At 43.8% G+C, this 15,853-nt stretch overlaps 1 protein-coding gene across 1 annotated transcript in view; it reads left to right on the forward strand.

The window, feature by feature from the left end:
• dnm1a (dynamin 1a) overlaps window positions 1-15,853 on the forward strand; it is a 65,076-nt gene that overhangs the window by 21,026 nt on the left and 28,197 nt on the right. The window contains exons 2-12 of the mRNA XM_061707130.1: window positions 198-271; window positions 1,294-1,443; window positions 3,106-3,309; window positions 5,360-5,458; window positions 5,725-5,885; window positions 7,029-7,171; window positions 9,224-9,359; window positions 11,504-11,571; window positions 12,836-12,974; window positions 14,316-14,402; window positions 15,238-15,308. Of these exons, the coding sequence (XP_061563114.1) occupies window positions 198-271; window positions 1,294-1,443; window positions 3,106-3,309; window positions 5,360-5,458; window positions 5,725-5,885; window positions 7,029-7,171; window positions 9,224-9,359; window positions 11,504-11,571; window positions 12,836-12,974; window positions 14,316-14,402; window positions 15,238-15,308 (1,332 nt within the window). The remainder of the gene's footprint in view (window positions 1-197; window positions 272-1,293; window positions 1,444-3,105; window positions 3,310-5,359; window positions 5,459-5,724; window positions 5,886-7,028; window positions 7,172-9,223; window positions 9,360-11,503; window positions 11,572-12,835; window positions 12,975-14,315; window positions 14,403-15,237; window positions 15,309-15,853) is intronic.

Here is a 15,853-nt window from a genome sequence, read left to right on the forward strand (position 1 = left end):
AGCACAAGTTGTTACTGCAGCAAGTTTGAAAACAGGAAGGAATATTGTTCAAGTGTAGTTGTTCGAGTATTTTGGAGGAAAATAGGATTTTTGAGTGAAATATTCTCTTTGTAATATTTTCTGCTGCATGCCAGACTTTTTTAGACTTTCACTGACTGATTATCTTTTTTTAATGACTGTTTTTGTGTGTGTTGCAGGGATTTTCTTCCCCGCGGTTCCGGCATCGTGACCCGTCGTCCGTTGGTTCTGCAGCTGATGAACAGCCCGACGGGTAAAACTAATAAACCCTTTAACTAATAAACCCTTTAACTAATACACCCTTAACTAATAAACCCTTTAACTAACAAACCCTTTAACTAATAAACCCTTTAACTAATACACCCTTAACTAATAAACCCTTTAACTAACAAACCCTTTAACTAATAAACCCTTTAACTAATACACCCTTAACTAATAAACCCTTTAACTAACAAACCCTTTAACTAATAAACCCTTAACTAATAAACCCTTTAACTAACAAACCTTTACTTCACAGGATATACATGAAACATGGAAAGATAATTCTGTACTTACATTACAGTTCTATATGAACCTTCTTATTTTACTTCACTTTAGTTCTGAAGCGTTGAACAGATAAACGTGTCATGTGAAGTTTGTGAAATTCAAATCCCTTTATGGATTTGAATTTGTGTCAGATATAGAAAATCTTTTTTTCTTTTGTTTAATGTGTAAGAGAGTTACGTTTCTACACAAATAAAAATAACCATGATCTGATTGTTGCACCAGTTCTGTAAAAGACAGATTTTTGTGCAATGATCGTGTAATTTTTTTTAAAATAAATCTCATAACTGTCTTAAAACAGCATCTATTAAACTATGAGTGCGTTTACATGGAAGTTTAATTCCTCTTTAATTCAGAATTAAAATTAAATCTGATTTAAAATGATTAAAAATGACCACATAAACACCTAATTCCGAATGAAAACGGCCATTTTAAATTAAACTTAATTCCGAAGTAAGTGACTGGTTTATTCCAATTTTAAATCTGAATAGAATAATTCCACAATTTTTTCTCAACATTTCAACTTTTTTCTCGACATTTCAACTTTTTTTCCGATATTTCGACTTTTTTTCAACATTGTATTTCAACATTAATCTTGACATTTTTCATATTTTTTTACCTGCTTATTTGCATTATTTTATGCAGTTTCTTTGGTTTTACTTTATTTGTAACTCAGCTAATTCCCCTTGGTTGCTCTGAAGGTTTTAATCTCCTCCTTTTGTCTCCTACCAGAGTATGCAGAGTTCCTGCACTGCAAGGGCAGGAAGTTCACGGACTTCGACGAGGTTCGGCAGGAGATCGAGGCGGAGACGGACCGGGTGACGGGAGCCAACAAGGGAATCTCTCCGGTCCCCATCAACCTGCGCGTCTACTCGCCGCACGGTGAGTTTACTATAATAATATAACCATCAACCTGCGCGTCTACTCCCCGCACGGTGAGTTTACTATAATAATATAATCATCAACCTGCGCGTCTACTCGCCACACGGTGAGTTTACTATTCTATAATAATAGAATATATTAGTATATTATCATAAATACATGGACGACGTGGAGGAAAACCGTCTCCGCTGGGCGTTGGGCGGTTTTCCTCCACGTCGTCCATATATTTATGATAATGTTCATTTATAACTTTTAACTAATAACTAATAACTAATAACTAATAACCTCCACCGGCCAATCAGACTCCAGGATTCACACAGACCTGGGGTGGTATTTGTTCATTCTTGTGCTGGGACGGTTGTTGCTCCGTCCTCCAGTCCCGAACCTGTTCCCTGGCCCTCCTGATCCTCTTCAACATTAATCTCATCGTTTCGACTTTTTTCTCGACATTTCGACAGTCCTGAATCTCACCCTCATGGACCTCTTTCCCCCCCCAGTCCTGAACCTGACCCTGATGGACCTCTCTGACCCCCCAGTCCTGAACCTGACCCTGATGGACCTCTCTGACCCCCCAGGACTGACCCTGACCCTCTTGTCCCCCCCAGTCCTGAACCTTTGTGTGCCCACCCAATCAGAAACGGTACAGATATTCTGTGATATTTTTTTATATTCATAAAAAAATAAAGGATCCCCATAACTTTGATTGGGTGGGCAGGACGCACGTTTGGGTGGGCACAGCCCCCCCCTGCCCCCCCTAAAACCGGCCTCGCTTACAGGTGAATGAGACATGTGGTAGTTTTGTTGAAAATGTGCTGTCCAAAATGTCCTGGAAAACTTGACTCCTGCAAATGCGCGTTCCCCAAAGTTTGTGGGGGCGTGGCTTTGGACGGAGCGCTGACGGGAGGGGGAGGGGCTTAGAGGAGGGGCCACTTTCAAATCTTGCTAGCTCTCCAACATCACAGACTATACCTTTAACCTGAGGATGAGCAGCTTCTTTCCACCAGACAGGGTGGGGTTTCTCCGGCCGGACATAGCGCATGGAAGGATCACGTTATTCTGGCCAGATCCTCCCCACCCCGTCTGTTCCCCGGTTGGCCAGAGGGGGCATGTATAGCCCAGGACTGCTGCATGTTTTTGTGAGGGTAGAGAACACTAGCTACCCAGGGGAGCACGGGGAGAACATGCAAACTCCACACAGAAAGATCCTTTCACCAACCCCACCCAGGGTGTGGGCGCTGAAGTCATGGGGGAACTAACACGCACTTCAGCACCCACAGAGTCCCCGGCGGGAATTGAACCCAGGACCTTCTTGCTGTGAGACGCTGCACTATCAGCTGCAACACCGTGCCCCAAACCTGACCCTCTTGTCCCCCCCAGTCCTGAACCTGACCCTGGTGGACCCCCCAGGTCTAACCCTGACCCTGTTTCCCCCCCCAGTCCTGAACCTGACCCTGGTGGACCCCCCAGGACTGACCCCCCAGGTCTAACCCTGACCCTCTTGTCCCCCCCCAGTCCTGAACCTGACCCTGGTGGACCCCCCAGTCTTGAACCTGACCCTGGTGGACCCCCCAGGTCTAACCCTGACCCTGTTTCCCCCCCCAGTCCTGAACCTGACCCTGGTGGACCCCCCAGGTCTAACCCTGACCCTCTTGTCCCCCCCAGTCCTGAACCTGACCCTGGTGGACCTGCCCGGGATCACCAAGGTCCCGGTGGGGGACCAGCCTGCAGACATCGAGTCCCAGATCAAGGACATGCTGCTGCAGTTCGTCACCAAGGACAACTGCCTGATGCTGGCCGTCTCCCCCGGCAACGCCGACCTGGCCAACAGTGACGCGCTGAAGATCGCCAAGGAGGTGGACCCACAAGGTACAAGTACACACATATACACACACACACACACACATATACACACACACATACACACACATATACACACACATATACACACACATATACACACACATATACACACACACATACACACACACATACACACACATATACACACACATATACACACACATATACACACACATATACACACACATATACACACACATATACACATATGAATATGTAAAATAGCCGTAACGGCGGCTAATGTAGAAAAACGGCTATTTTGCAAAGTACATACATTTTTAAGCTCATGGTGCGCGGACATCACATTTATAATCATCTCTCCAGTCACGATGCTCCGGTGCTGTCCAGAGCATGCCGTGGCAATTATAGCAATTATTCTGAGTCCAAATCCCATGCAGTATATTCCTCAATTGAGTATTGCAAAACGAATAATGCAAATTACAGATCACGTCATTGGAACCCCAGAATAGAGCGTTGCCACCGAGGTGGCAAAGCTCAGTGGAGTGCACTCACCTCTACCAGCCTTATAGGTCTGGGAAATGTACTGTAAATATCCAGTGTGACAGTGTTTGTGAGGAAACATCTATTCTTCTCTTTGCACCTCCAAAACAGACTAACAGTTGTTGCGTCTCTCTCATGGAAGGTGAAGCTCCTAAACCCGAATCATGATGAGATGAGGTCTCTCCTCCTCCTCCATTTGCACAAATTGATGAAACCAAAACAAACTAAGCAAACGTAATTCATTTGGTAGATAGAGTCCAGTTACTACAGAATAGCCTAGAGTTCAGTTGAATGGATGAAATTTGCGCTTCAAACCAGTCACTTACAGTCGCCAATCAGTGCAGTTGGTGCGTAGCAGCCAATGGAAGAAGCCCATATGCTGCACATGCTTGTTGTTGACAAGATTGTTTTTGGCTGTTGAAGAAGCCTAACGTTACACTCCCCTAAAAAGTGTGGGGTCTGACACTTTATCCACAGCATTAACCGGCTACTGCCGTTTTTCTACATTAGCCGCCCTGACGGTTATTTTGCATATTAGCCGGCTAGAGTGTAAAATAGCCGTTTGGCCGGCTATTTTACATATTCACCGACCTGCCGGCTATTTTGCAAAATAGCCGTTTTTCTACATTAACCGTAACATATACATTCTTCTTCCGGCTCTCGGTGAAGGCGGACGCTTTTCTGCTCCTCTCCCTCCCTATCTGCCCTGCTGCTGCTTTTGTCCTGTCTTGTCTTTTTAGAGCCTTTCTTTTTCACTCCTCCGAAAATCTACAATCATGGAATTGATTAACTGGTCTCTCAGCACAATTGACCAAATTTCTGCGATGAGAAGTCAGGGGGTAAGGGAGCCCTCCTGCCCCGATGGGATTTTTTTTGCCGGATACATGATGGACTCATGGAAACATTGGAGGATCCTGTGCCTGGCGATTCTGTCGGTCGAGGACGTTGAAGATGCTTCATAACTGGATTAATGATAGCAGGATTTCTGCTTTTTGGAGTTGGGGGATTCCTGGTCTACAGACAAACGCGTAAGTCGTCGACAGCTGTTCTGGCTCTTTCAGAGCTGCCGGACGTGGCTGAAGGGATAAGCTCTGGGACTCACACTCTAACAAGACTCTAACGTTGGGATAGCTAAATCGCAGGCTGGCAGCGATTTTTGAGCTCATTGGCAAGATGGAGAAGACCTTGGAGAAGTTGGAAGCTCGGCTTGGCGGGAATTGATCACAAATTCGTCTGATTGGAGTCGCCATTGATGAACCAGAGACTGAAGGCAGACGGAAAATTACTGGGCTGCCTGTTTTCAATATAATTATTGATTCTATAATCTGACCTTGTCAGGGCGGTTTTGGCCGATCGCTCTGGTCACAATCTCCCTGGTGGAATGTAAACAAGATGCTCTGCCCCCACTAACCCTCCCCTCTCAGGAACATCTGTGGACCTGGATCAGAACTGTACTCACATACACATACTTGTTTACCTGCAGGTCTGAGTTGTTGTTTGTGTTTGTGTTTACCTGCAGGTCTGAGTTCTTGTTTGTGTTTGTGTTTACCTGCAGGTCTCAGGACCATCGGTGTCGTGACCAAACTGGACCTGATGGATGAAGGAACCGACGCCAAGGAGATCCTGGAGAACAAGCTCCTCCCCCTCCGGAGAGGTAAGCTCCTCCCCCTGGAAACAAGCTCCTCCCCTTCCGGAGAACAAGCTCCTCCCCCTCCGGATATATAAGCTCCTCCCCCTCTGGAGAGGTAAACTCCTCCCCTTCAGGAGAACAAGCCCCTCCCCCTGGAGAACAAGCCCGTCCCCCTCCGGAGAATATTCTGTGTATTATATTTCAGGCCAAAATGGAAAAGTGTTCTCCCGTCTGTTTCTCTCCAGTTTTAGGAAGTAGAAATAAACCTCCCCCTGGATGTTTTTGTCCAGGTTACATCGGCGTGGTGAACCGGAGCCAGAAAGACATCGATGGGAAGAAGGACATTAACGCAGCGATGGCAGCGGAGAGGAAGTTCTTCCTGTCGCACCCAGGGTACCGACACCTGGCGGAGCGGATGGGAACGCCGTACCTGCAGAAAACCCTCAACCAGGTCCGGAATTAGTTACTTAGTTACTTAGTTACTTAGTTTATGTTTACTTACCTGCAGAAAACCCTCAACCAGGTCCGGAACAAGACCGGAATAAGTTACTTACCGTATTGGCCTGAATATAAGACGGTGTTTTTTGCATTGAAATAAGACTAGGGGTCTAGACGTTATACCCATTCACAACACTAGATGGCGCCAGATATCTTTAAAGCGAATGCTGAACTTAACTCCCCAGACCAAAGCCAACCCCTGTCACGAAGAAGAAAAATAAGAAATAGCGGTAAGAAAGAAAAAGAGAAGAAAATAAGGGAAGAGATAATAAAAAAGTGGAGAAACGTAGCGACAATCTGGAGAAAAGAGGGTGGAAGATCAGCAGGTAAACCGGCAGCTGAGGAGAAGTTATGATGCAAACTTCAAGATGATGATTTGAATGAGGCAAAATAACAGGCTTTTTCTCTTGAATATATTGTTATAATCATTTATTTCAGATGTACTGTCATTATTTTCTGTATAAAAATTGAATTTGGTGTTCAAAAAGTCTTTTTTTAAACTTGAGTCTTGAAAAAGAGGGTCGTCTTATATTCGGGCCAATACGGTAGTTATTTAGTTACTTAGTTACTTAGTTTACGTTTATTTACCTGCATAATACCCTCAACCAGGTCCAAACACAACAAGACTGGAATTAGTTACTTAGTTACTTAGTTAGTTTACGTTTATTTACCTGCAGAAAACCCTCAATCAGCTTTTTTCCATTTTTTATTATAATCTTTTGTTTGTTTGTTTTTTTTTTAGTTAATTTCTTTTTTTTTCTTTTTTTCTTTTCTTTTCTTTTTTTTATTTCTTTAAAAAAAAATTATTAATTTTTTTAATTAATTAATTTCTTTATTTTTTATATTTATTTATTTTGTTTGTTTTTTTTAATTTTAATTTGAAATATCCCGCTTTATTTATGATGCGTATAGCTCATTTTTGTAGTAAAATAATTTTATCAGTTATGGTTATAAATTCCAAACAGAGAAGCTGGAAAGTCGTTTTTTTCCCAGCATTCCTCACTCCCCAGAGAGCTAACGGTGACCTTTGACCCCCAACAGCAACTGACCAACCACATCCGGGACTAACGTGACCTTTGACCTTTGACCCCAACAGCAACTGACCAACCACATCCGGGACACGCTGCCGGGCCTGCGGGCCAAACTGCAGAGTCAGCTGCTCTCCATCGAGAAGGAGGTGGAGGAGTACAAGAACTTCAGGCCCGACGACCCATCACGCAAAACCAAGGCCCTGCTGCAGTGAGTAGAACCAGAACCAGAACCAGAACCAGAACTAGAACTAGAACCAGAACCAGAACCAGAACTAGAACTAGAACTAGAACCAGAACCAGAACCAGAACCACAACCAGAACCAGAACCAGAACCAGATTCAGAACTAGAACCAGAACCAGATCCAGAACTAGAACCAGAACTTGCTGCAGTGAGTAGAACCAGAACCAGAACCAGAACCAGAACCTGCTGCAGTGAGTAGAACCAGAACCAGAATGCAGTCCTAACTGCACGAGAGCGTCCGACTGTCGCGTGACACTGCGTGGCATCGGATGCGCTCTGTCCTGAAACACTGAACGCGTTATCGGCCCCACGTTCTACCACCTTCTTTTGATTGACAGCTGAGACTCGCCTTTTAAAAGGCTGATTTCCGCGTTACACCAACGCAGACCCTACGGCGTAGGGTTCGCGGCGCACTCACCGAACGGTGCGCGTCGCCGCGTACCCTACGCCGTAGGCTCTGCGTTGGTGTAACGCGGAACCATAAATCAGCCTTTATTCAAACCGCCCGTGCGCTCCTGAAAGAAACTCCTAAAATTACTCCTAAAAGAGTAAAGGGACAAGTAAAAGATGGTGATTACTTGTAATCTTCCTACGTTTGTACTTTCTAAACAGAAAACAAGCTTATTATTCGGTGGAATAAGTGGGGAAAAAACCGAACAATTAATAGCGGCGTGTGGTGACGCAATGAAACAGCGAACAGCGTGAGTGAGGGGCGTGTGGTGTTAAAGCTGCAAACATGTCAGCATGTCAGATCATTACTGGGATGTGGAGAAAGCAGAGGACACGAGAAATCCGGCAGGATCCGGCACAAATTAAGCCCTAATAAGATTAAGATAAGATTCTTATTATATCTTATTATCTTATCAGAACCGATCTCCCTCCAGCAGCTGCCACTTTATTGAGGTTCTTGTATTGAAATGACTGTTTCCTACAGCGCTTTCAACTTTTTTTTTCAACTTTCAACCGGCTTTCAACGCGAGCGACAGGAAGAAAATAGAAGCAGGGCGTCCAGCTCAAAACGGCGCGCTGCATCGCGCCGCGTCACTCGCAACCAGTGTAGACAGTGCAATAAAAAAATAAAGCAATGGAATTGTTTTTGACGCTGACGCTCACTTGCGTCGCATGCAGTGTGGACACGGTGTAAGACCGTGTCCACACTGCTTAGGCTACCTTGTTTAGGACTGTTTGGCAGCTGCTTTGGTAAATGTTTGCCTCGCCATGTGTTTCAATAAATTAGTATAATAGTACAACATACAGTACATGTTTTGTATCCCTCTTACTTCTCTTTTCTTTTATTTTACTGCTATATTATGCTGAAGAGGCTCCGAGGCGTGAGCAATATTTCTGTTTCCCTCGTGAGATTATTTTTTTCCTCTGCAGCTACAAATAGAGTTAATATTTTTTCCTCAACAAACTAGTTTTATCTGAAGATTGGGGTTAATTGCACCGCAGAGAGCTGGCCAGCAACTGGTTTAGCTGGAGAAGTGGGGAATAAAACCAGTGTGAATGATCCAACCCGGTCTGTGTGAATGTTTGTGGTTTACTGTGGAAGGTTATATTCGGTCGTTACAGCCGCGATCCAACCGAGCCGACGACTCTTTCACTCTTTTACTTTGTTATATCAGATACTTGGCCTCCGTGGTTCTGCCTCCGAGCAGGAAAGCGGTGAAAAGTTAAACCATTAGGATCTTTTCCCCACGTCTGTTGTGTGGAGCTGCTGCAGGCACAACACAGCAACGGGTTACCATGGTTACAGAATAACCCACAACACAGCAACGGTTACCATGGTTACAGAATAACGGAAAGTAACGATTACAAGTGAGACACAACGAAGAGGGAGCACGTCTGTACACAGTGGTCCAAAGAGCAGCTAATGTAGCCTCCAACATGGCGGCTCCGCTAAGTGATGACGTCAAGACGACCAAGCCCTATTGTGCTAACAAATAAACCTGCCTTGCCTTCTGATGGTGTTTCTCTGCAGGATGCAGCAGTTCTGATTCTGGTGGTTTATCTCTTCAGGATGGTGCAGCAGTTCTCCGTGGACTTTGACAAGTGCATCGAGGGATCCGGGGACCAGATCGACACGGCCGAGCTGTCGGGTGGAGCCCGGATCAACCGCATCTTCCACGAACGCTTCCCCTTCGAGCTGGTCAAGGTCCGTCCCCGTTATTTACTCCACCGGCCACGGTTACAGGATGTTTTCTAATTCAGAATTAAACTATTTTCCTTGGAGTTTACATGGAAATAGTAATTCTGAATGGAGGTTTCCATGGAAACACGTTTGATGGTCTTTCTCCAATTCCTCTCCAGGTCTGGGGGTTGGGAAGGTTCTGATTGGATAGGGGGGGGACCGGAAGTTAAACTACCGGAAGAAAAACTAACTTAGCCGCTACAACTTTGAAAAGATCACCATTCTGATGTTTCCTGTTTCCATGTGTTCTTTTAATTATCTCTATTTATTAAATAAATGGTCTCTGCTCTTGACCAGCGTTTACTGCTGCTGCATCTTGAAACTTTGTTAGGAAAACCAGCCCAGTGGAATATAAGATCATGGAGACAGACGGGGAGGGAACGAGCAGAAAGAAAGACCGGAATTAATTTAAAGAGAAATGATTGGATACATTTTTTTATTGCTTTTTTTATTATTATTTTATTTATTTTTTTCATTTTTTTTTTTTATTTGAATGAGTGTATAAACGATCGCGGAATTATTCTATTCAGATTTAAAATCGAAAACTTACTACGGAATTAAGTTTAATTCGGAATGGCCATTTTCATCGGAATTATGGTTTTACATGGTCATTTTTACTCATTTTAAATCGGATTTAATTTTAATTCTGAATTAAAAAGGAATTAAACTTCCCATGTAAACGCACTCAATGATGTCATATTTAATTCAATTCAATTCAATTAAATTTTATTTATATAGCGTCTAATACAACAAAAGTTGTCTCTAGACGCTTTCCAGAGATCCAGAACATAAACATGAACATAAACCCCTGAGCAATTATATAAACAATGGAGGTAAAAACTCCCCTAGTGGGAGAAAAACCTTAAGCCAAACAGTGGCAAGAAAAACTCCCCTTTAGGAGGAAGAAACCTGGACCTGGACCATAAGGGGGGACCCTCCTGCCGAGGGCCAGACTGGGGGGTCAGGGACGGCAACAGCACAGCAGGCAGGTGGAAGCAGCAGCGGGATGACCAGAGGTGGGGACCGCAGGCCAGCACGCAGCTACCGAAGCTCCGGCCCAATCATCAAGTCCCAGGTTGGGGTGCAGGGTCGGGGAAAGGTTGAAAAGGGGCAGGGCCAGGGAGAGGAGTCTTGAGGGACAAATCTCTCCCCCGCCTGCCCGGGCCGTTACCCTGCCCCTTAATTTAATCATGTAAAGCATTCATTAAGAGTTTTGTTTAAAATGGGGGGAGTTTTTCAGCTTGGTAGTACCAGATATTCACAGTACCGTCACCTCCGTCCACCGTTTCCCCCAAAAAACCCTAAAAGCCTCCACATGTTGCCGGATGAAAAACTCGCCAATTAATCATCGGGTTTTATGTTTTCATAGAACGAGTTTCAGGAGAAAATATTAAGCTCGAAGAAAGCAGGGAACGAGGCCCCGTTTCCACGTAGCCGTTTCCATCTGCGTTTTGGCTGTTCGTTTACACGAAAACGAAGCTCAAAGTCTCCAAAAACCATCATTTCTGAAAACTCCGTCCAAAGTGTAGATTTTTAAAACCTCCGTCTTCACGTTTGCTTGTAAACGGAGAGAAACGGACATTTAGGCTTCAGAACGTCACATTATGAGACAGAAACGTCACCAGCGTCATGAGTGACACCTGTGGTTACAATTAGTTTGTAACCGTCAATATTTTCTTGTATTTTACCTGTTTTATATTCTAACGTCACTTAAAAGTAACTCCACTTCTCTGTCACTCCAAACCAAAGACTCTGGTTCATCTTGGAAGTAACTGGAAGTTACTCGTGTCATTTGTTGATGTTTTTTTCCAGGATTCTGATTGGCTAGCATGACTTTATCTTCTCGTTACACTGCCCCCTGTAGGTTTGGCTGCTCATAGCACCTTAACAGATATTTATGCAGGTTCCTGGAAATGATGGCATTTTTATAAATGTAGAGGGAGAAACATCAGTTTTTTTTAAATACCCGGCTACATGGAAAAGTGGCCTGAATGTGGCAAGAAAAAAACGATTCTTGGAGAAATGTATTTAAAACAGATGGTAAAACTTGAGTGAACTTTGCTGTGGATTCGACGGAAAGTAACGTCACTTTTGTGTCTGTTTTTCAGATGGAGTTTGATGAGAAAGAACTCCGGAAGGAAATCAGCTACGCCATCAAGAACATCCACGGAATCAGGCACATATTCACTCTCCTCCTCCGTCCTCTGTCCATCATGAAAAGTCTTGTATAAATCTTAGAATGAAGAAACACATGCTGCATGTTTCTATATTAGTTAGAACTGGGTCCTCGGCTGCTAATGTAGCTGCTAATGTAGCTGCTAATGTAGCTGCTAATGTAGTTCCTAATGTAGCTGCTAATGTAGCTGCTAATGTAGCTGCTAATGTAGCTGCTAATGTAGTTCCTAATGTAGCTGCTAATGTAGCTGCTAATGTAGCTGCTAATGTAGCTGCTAATGTAGCTGCTAATGTAGCTGCTAATGTAGCTGCTAATGTCTTTCCATGTGACTCTTTTTGTCACGCAAATCTATGGAAGAGTATCAGGGCAGGAGAAAAATAAAAATAATATTTAAGAGGAGGGAGATTTTTTTTTCATAATGCACTGCGAGAAAAAAGTTGAAATGTCGAGAAAAAAGTCGAAATCTTTTGAAAGAAGTCGAAATGTTGAGAAAAAAGGCGAGTAAATGAGTAAAAAAAATTGTAAAAATTACCATGCAAACACCTAATTCCAAATGAAAATGGCCAATTAAACTTAATTCCGAAGTAAGTTGCTGGTTTATTCTGATTTTAAATCCGAATGGAATAATTCCAGATCATGTATACATTCATTCAAAGAAAAAAATAAATAAAAAAATAAATAAGAATAAATTAAAAACTATAATAATAATAATAATAATAATAATAATAATAATAATAATAATAATAAAAATAAAAATAAAAATAAAAATAAAAATAAAAAAATAAAATAAAAAAAAAAGTAGTTTAACTTCCGGTCCCCCCCCTATCCAATCAGAACCTTCCCAACCCCCAGACCTGGAGAGGAATTGGAGAAAGACCATCAAACGTGTTTCCATGGAAACCTCCATTCAGAATTACTATTTCCATGTTAACTCCAAGGAAAATAGTTTAATTCTGAATTATTTCATTTGGAATAATTAATTCTGAATTAGAAAACATCACGTAACCGTGGCCTTTTCCCAGAGTTTCACTCTTTGCTCTTTTAAAAATGTTATTGTTTATATTTATTGTGGGGAAACTCAGAAATTAAGGCTGCATCTTCACAACTAACTATTTTCTTCCCCTCCTGCTCCTTCTGTCTGTTTCCCCCCTCGTCCCTGGTCCTGGTCCTGGTCCTGGTTCTGGTCCTGGTGCTGGTCCTGGTCCTGGTCCTGGTGCTGGTCCTGGTCCTGGTCCTGGTCCTGGTCCTGGTCCTGGTCCTGCAGGACCGGGCTCTTCACGCCGGACATGGCCTTCGAGACGATCGTGAAGCGTCAGATCGGGAAGATTAAGGAGCCGTGCACCAAGTGTGTGGACATGGTGATCTCTGAGCTGGTGAACACGGTCAGGCAGTGCACCAAGAAGGTAACCGGACGCTAACGTGGCTAAATGTGGCTAACTGCCAGTGGTGTAAAGTAACGAAGTACAAGTACTTCGTCATTGTACTAAAGTAAGATTTTTGAGAATTGGTACTTTTATTGATACTTTCATTTTTCTGTACTTTTACTTTTATTTCGTTACATTTTCAAGGAAAAAATCGTACTTTTAATCCGCTATATTTAAAATTGGACACGTCGTTACTCGCTACAAATTAAAGCCGTGAAAACAGCACAGCGGGGGCTGATTTATGGTTCCGCGTTACACCGGCGCAGAGCTACGGCGTAGGGTACGCGGCGACGCACACCCTACGCCGTAGCCTACGGCGTAAGGTGTGCATTGATTTAACGCAGAACCATAAGGCGGACGGGAAGGAAGGGGGCAGAGTGAATTGCCCGTGATTGCCCGGCGGCGGCTCCGTGACGAGACACCTGGGGCGGACGGGGAGACTCGGCCTCCCCGAGAAGGAGACGCATCTCCCGGGGGAGTTGCGCTGCAGAGGCGGGCCCGAAAGGCCGGAGGAACCGCCGTCGCGTCGAGGACCGATGAAGACTGAAGCCTGAATTATCGGTCCGCGTTAAATCGACGCAGAGCCCACGCCGTAAGGTACGGCGTAGGCTACGCGGCGACACGCACCGTACGGTGTGCGTCGCCGCGTACCCTACGCCGTAGGCTCTGCGTTGGTGTAACGTGGAACCATAAATCAGCCTTGAGCGGCAGCCGACGCTCAAGCCGACGAAATTAAAATGGGGTAATGGAAACAAACGCTAAAGGGGTCAGAATAATATCACCATTATTTAGAGTTGTAAGCAAATTCTTGGATGCTTCATTTCTTTGCAATCCTTTTGAAAATAATTTTGTACGTTGAATTTTGTACTTTGTACTTTGTACTTTGTACTTTGTACTTTTTACTTTTTACTTTTGTACTTAAGTACATTTTACACCATGTACTTTTGGTACTTTATTATATTTAATTTGAGGTACTTTTATACTTTTACTTAAGTAATTTTCAAGCAGAAAATTTGTACTTTTACTTAAGTACAATATTTTTGTACTTTTTCCACCTCTGCTAACTGCTAATGCTGCCTAACGGCTAATGGTGGCTAACGGCTAACGCTGGCTGACGGCTAACGTGGCTAGTGCTTGTTTTGTTGCTTCATACATCGTCCACTGCAATCCCTCCGCTGGTCTCTGTGTTTGTTTACCTGTTGTTTTCTGTTTACCTGTTGTTTTCTGTTTACCTGTTGTTTTCTGTTTACCTGTTGTTTTCTGTTTACCTGTTGTTTTCTGTTTACCTGTTGTTTTCTGTTTACCTGTCGTTTACCTCAGCTGGCTCAGTACCCGTCACTGAGAGAGGAGATGGAGAGAATCGTCACTCAGCACATCAGAGACAGAGAAAGCCGCACCAAGAACCAGGTATCACAAAAAACACAGAATAAAGAGCAGAAACTACTCGTTAACGGAAACCTCATAGTCCGTGTTCCAGACCAGATGTCAGAAACACTCAAGGACAAAACCTGCTTATGATTGTTGAAAAGATCCATGTCCCTAGTAGGAATGGGAGATATTTTACCGTTCACGATAAACCGTCAAAAAAATTCCTCACGATAAGAATTTGTATCTCACGGTAAAAATGATAAATTCCCGTTGATGACGTTTTTGTGTAAAACTGATTTATGGTTCTGTGTTAAATCCACGCACAACGTACGTGAAGGAAGGAAGGAAGGAAGGAAGGAAGGAAGGAAGGAAGGAAGGAAGGAAGGAAGGAAGGAAGGAAGGAAGGAAGGAAGGAAGGAAGGAAGGAAGGAAGGAAGGAAGGAAGGAAGGAAGGAAGGGAGGGAGGGAGGGAGGGAGGGGGGAGAGAGAGAGAGAGAGAGAGAGAGAGGGAGAGAGAGAGAGAGAGAGAGAGAGAGAGAGAGAGAGAGAGAGAGAGAGAGAGAGAGAGAGAGAGAGAGAGAAAGAGAAAGAAAGAAGCATAAATTCCCGTTGATTATGTTTTTGTATTGGTATTTTTTTTATCGTTATCGGGATAAATGCCAGAAATGATCGTGATATATTTTTTAGTCCACACCGCCCATCCCTAGTCCGTAGATGATATTCTGGTAAGATAACCTTCCTGAGTGGCAGCTGGATCAGAGTTATCAGCTGATGAAGTTACCAGCCCCTTCAGAATATCCTGGTTTAGACTCATGTCCAGGAAATCTGTCAGCTCTTTAAACTATAAACAACACATTTCTACACACTTGTTCAGGTGCTGCTGCTGATAGAGATCGAGTTATCCTACATGAACACCAACCACGAGGACTTCATCGGATTCGCCAAGTGAGTTTTTGTGCATTCCGTTTATACGTGTTGCATCGCTGCGGCGTAACTGTGTGCAAATGTACAATGTTCCATACATAATAACATACGTAAAACGTAAAAAAGTGGCGTAAAACAGGGCTGCGTCCTTGCACCAACTTTGTTTGGAATCTTCTTTGCTATGCTTCTGAAGCATGCGTTCGGCGACTCAACGGAAGGAATATATATGAGAACGCGATCTGATGGCAACCTGTTCAACCTGAGCAGGCTGAAAGCCACATCTAAAGTACGCGAGGTGCTGATCCACGAGTTGCTGTTTGCGGATGATGCTGCCGTCGTCTCCCACTCAGAGCAAGGGCTACAAGCACTGATGGATCGCTTTTCGGCAGCCTGTGATGAGTTTGGCCTGACAATCAGCATCAAGAAGACCAACGTTCTTGGCCAAAACCTAGTGGAGCCACCATCAATACTCATCAATGGAAACGCGATGGATGTTGTTCACGACTTCCAATACCAATTCCAATATCCACCATCAGTGACAATCTCAAACTCGATACCAAAATCAA

The sequence above is a fragment of the Cololabis saira genome, chromosome 2, assembly GCF_033807715.1.
Source record: "Cololabis saira isolate AMF1-May2022 chromosome 2, fColSai1.1, whole genome shotgun sequence".
Classification (NCBI taxonomy): Eukaryota; Metazoa; Chordata; class Actinopteri; order Beloniformes; family Belonidae; genus Cololabis; species Cololabis saira.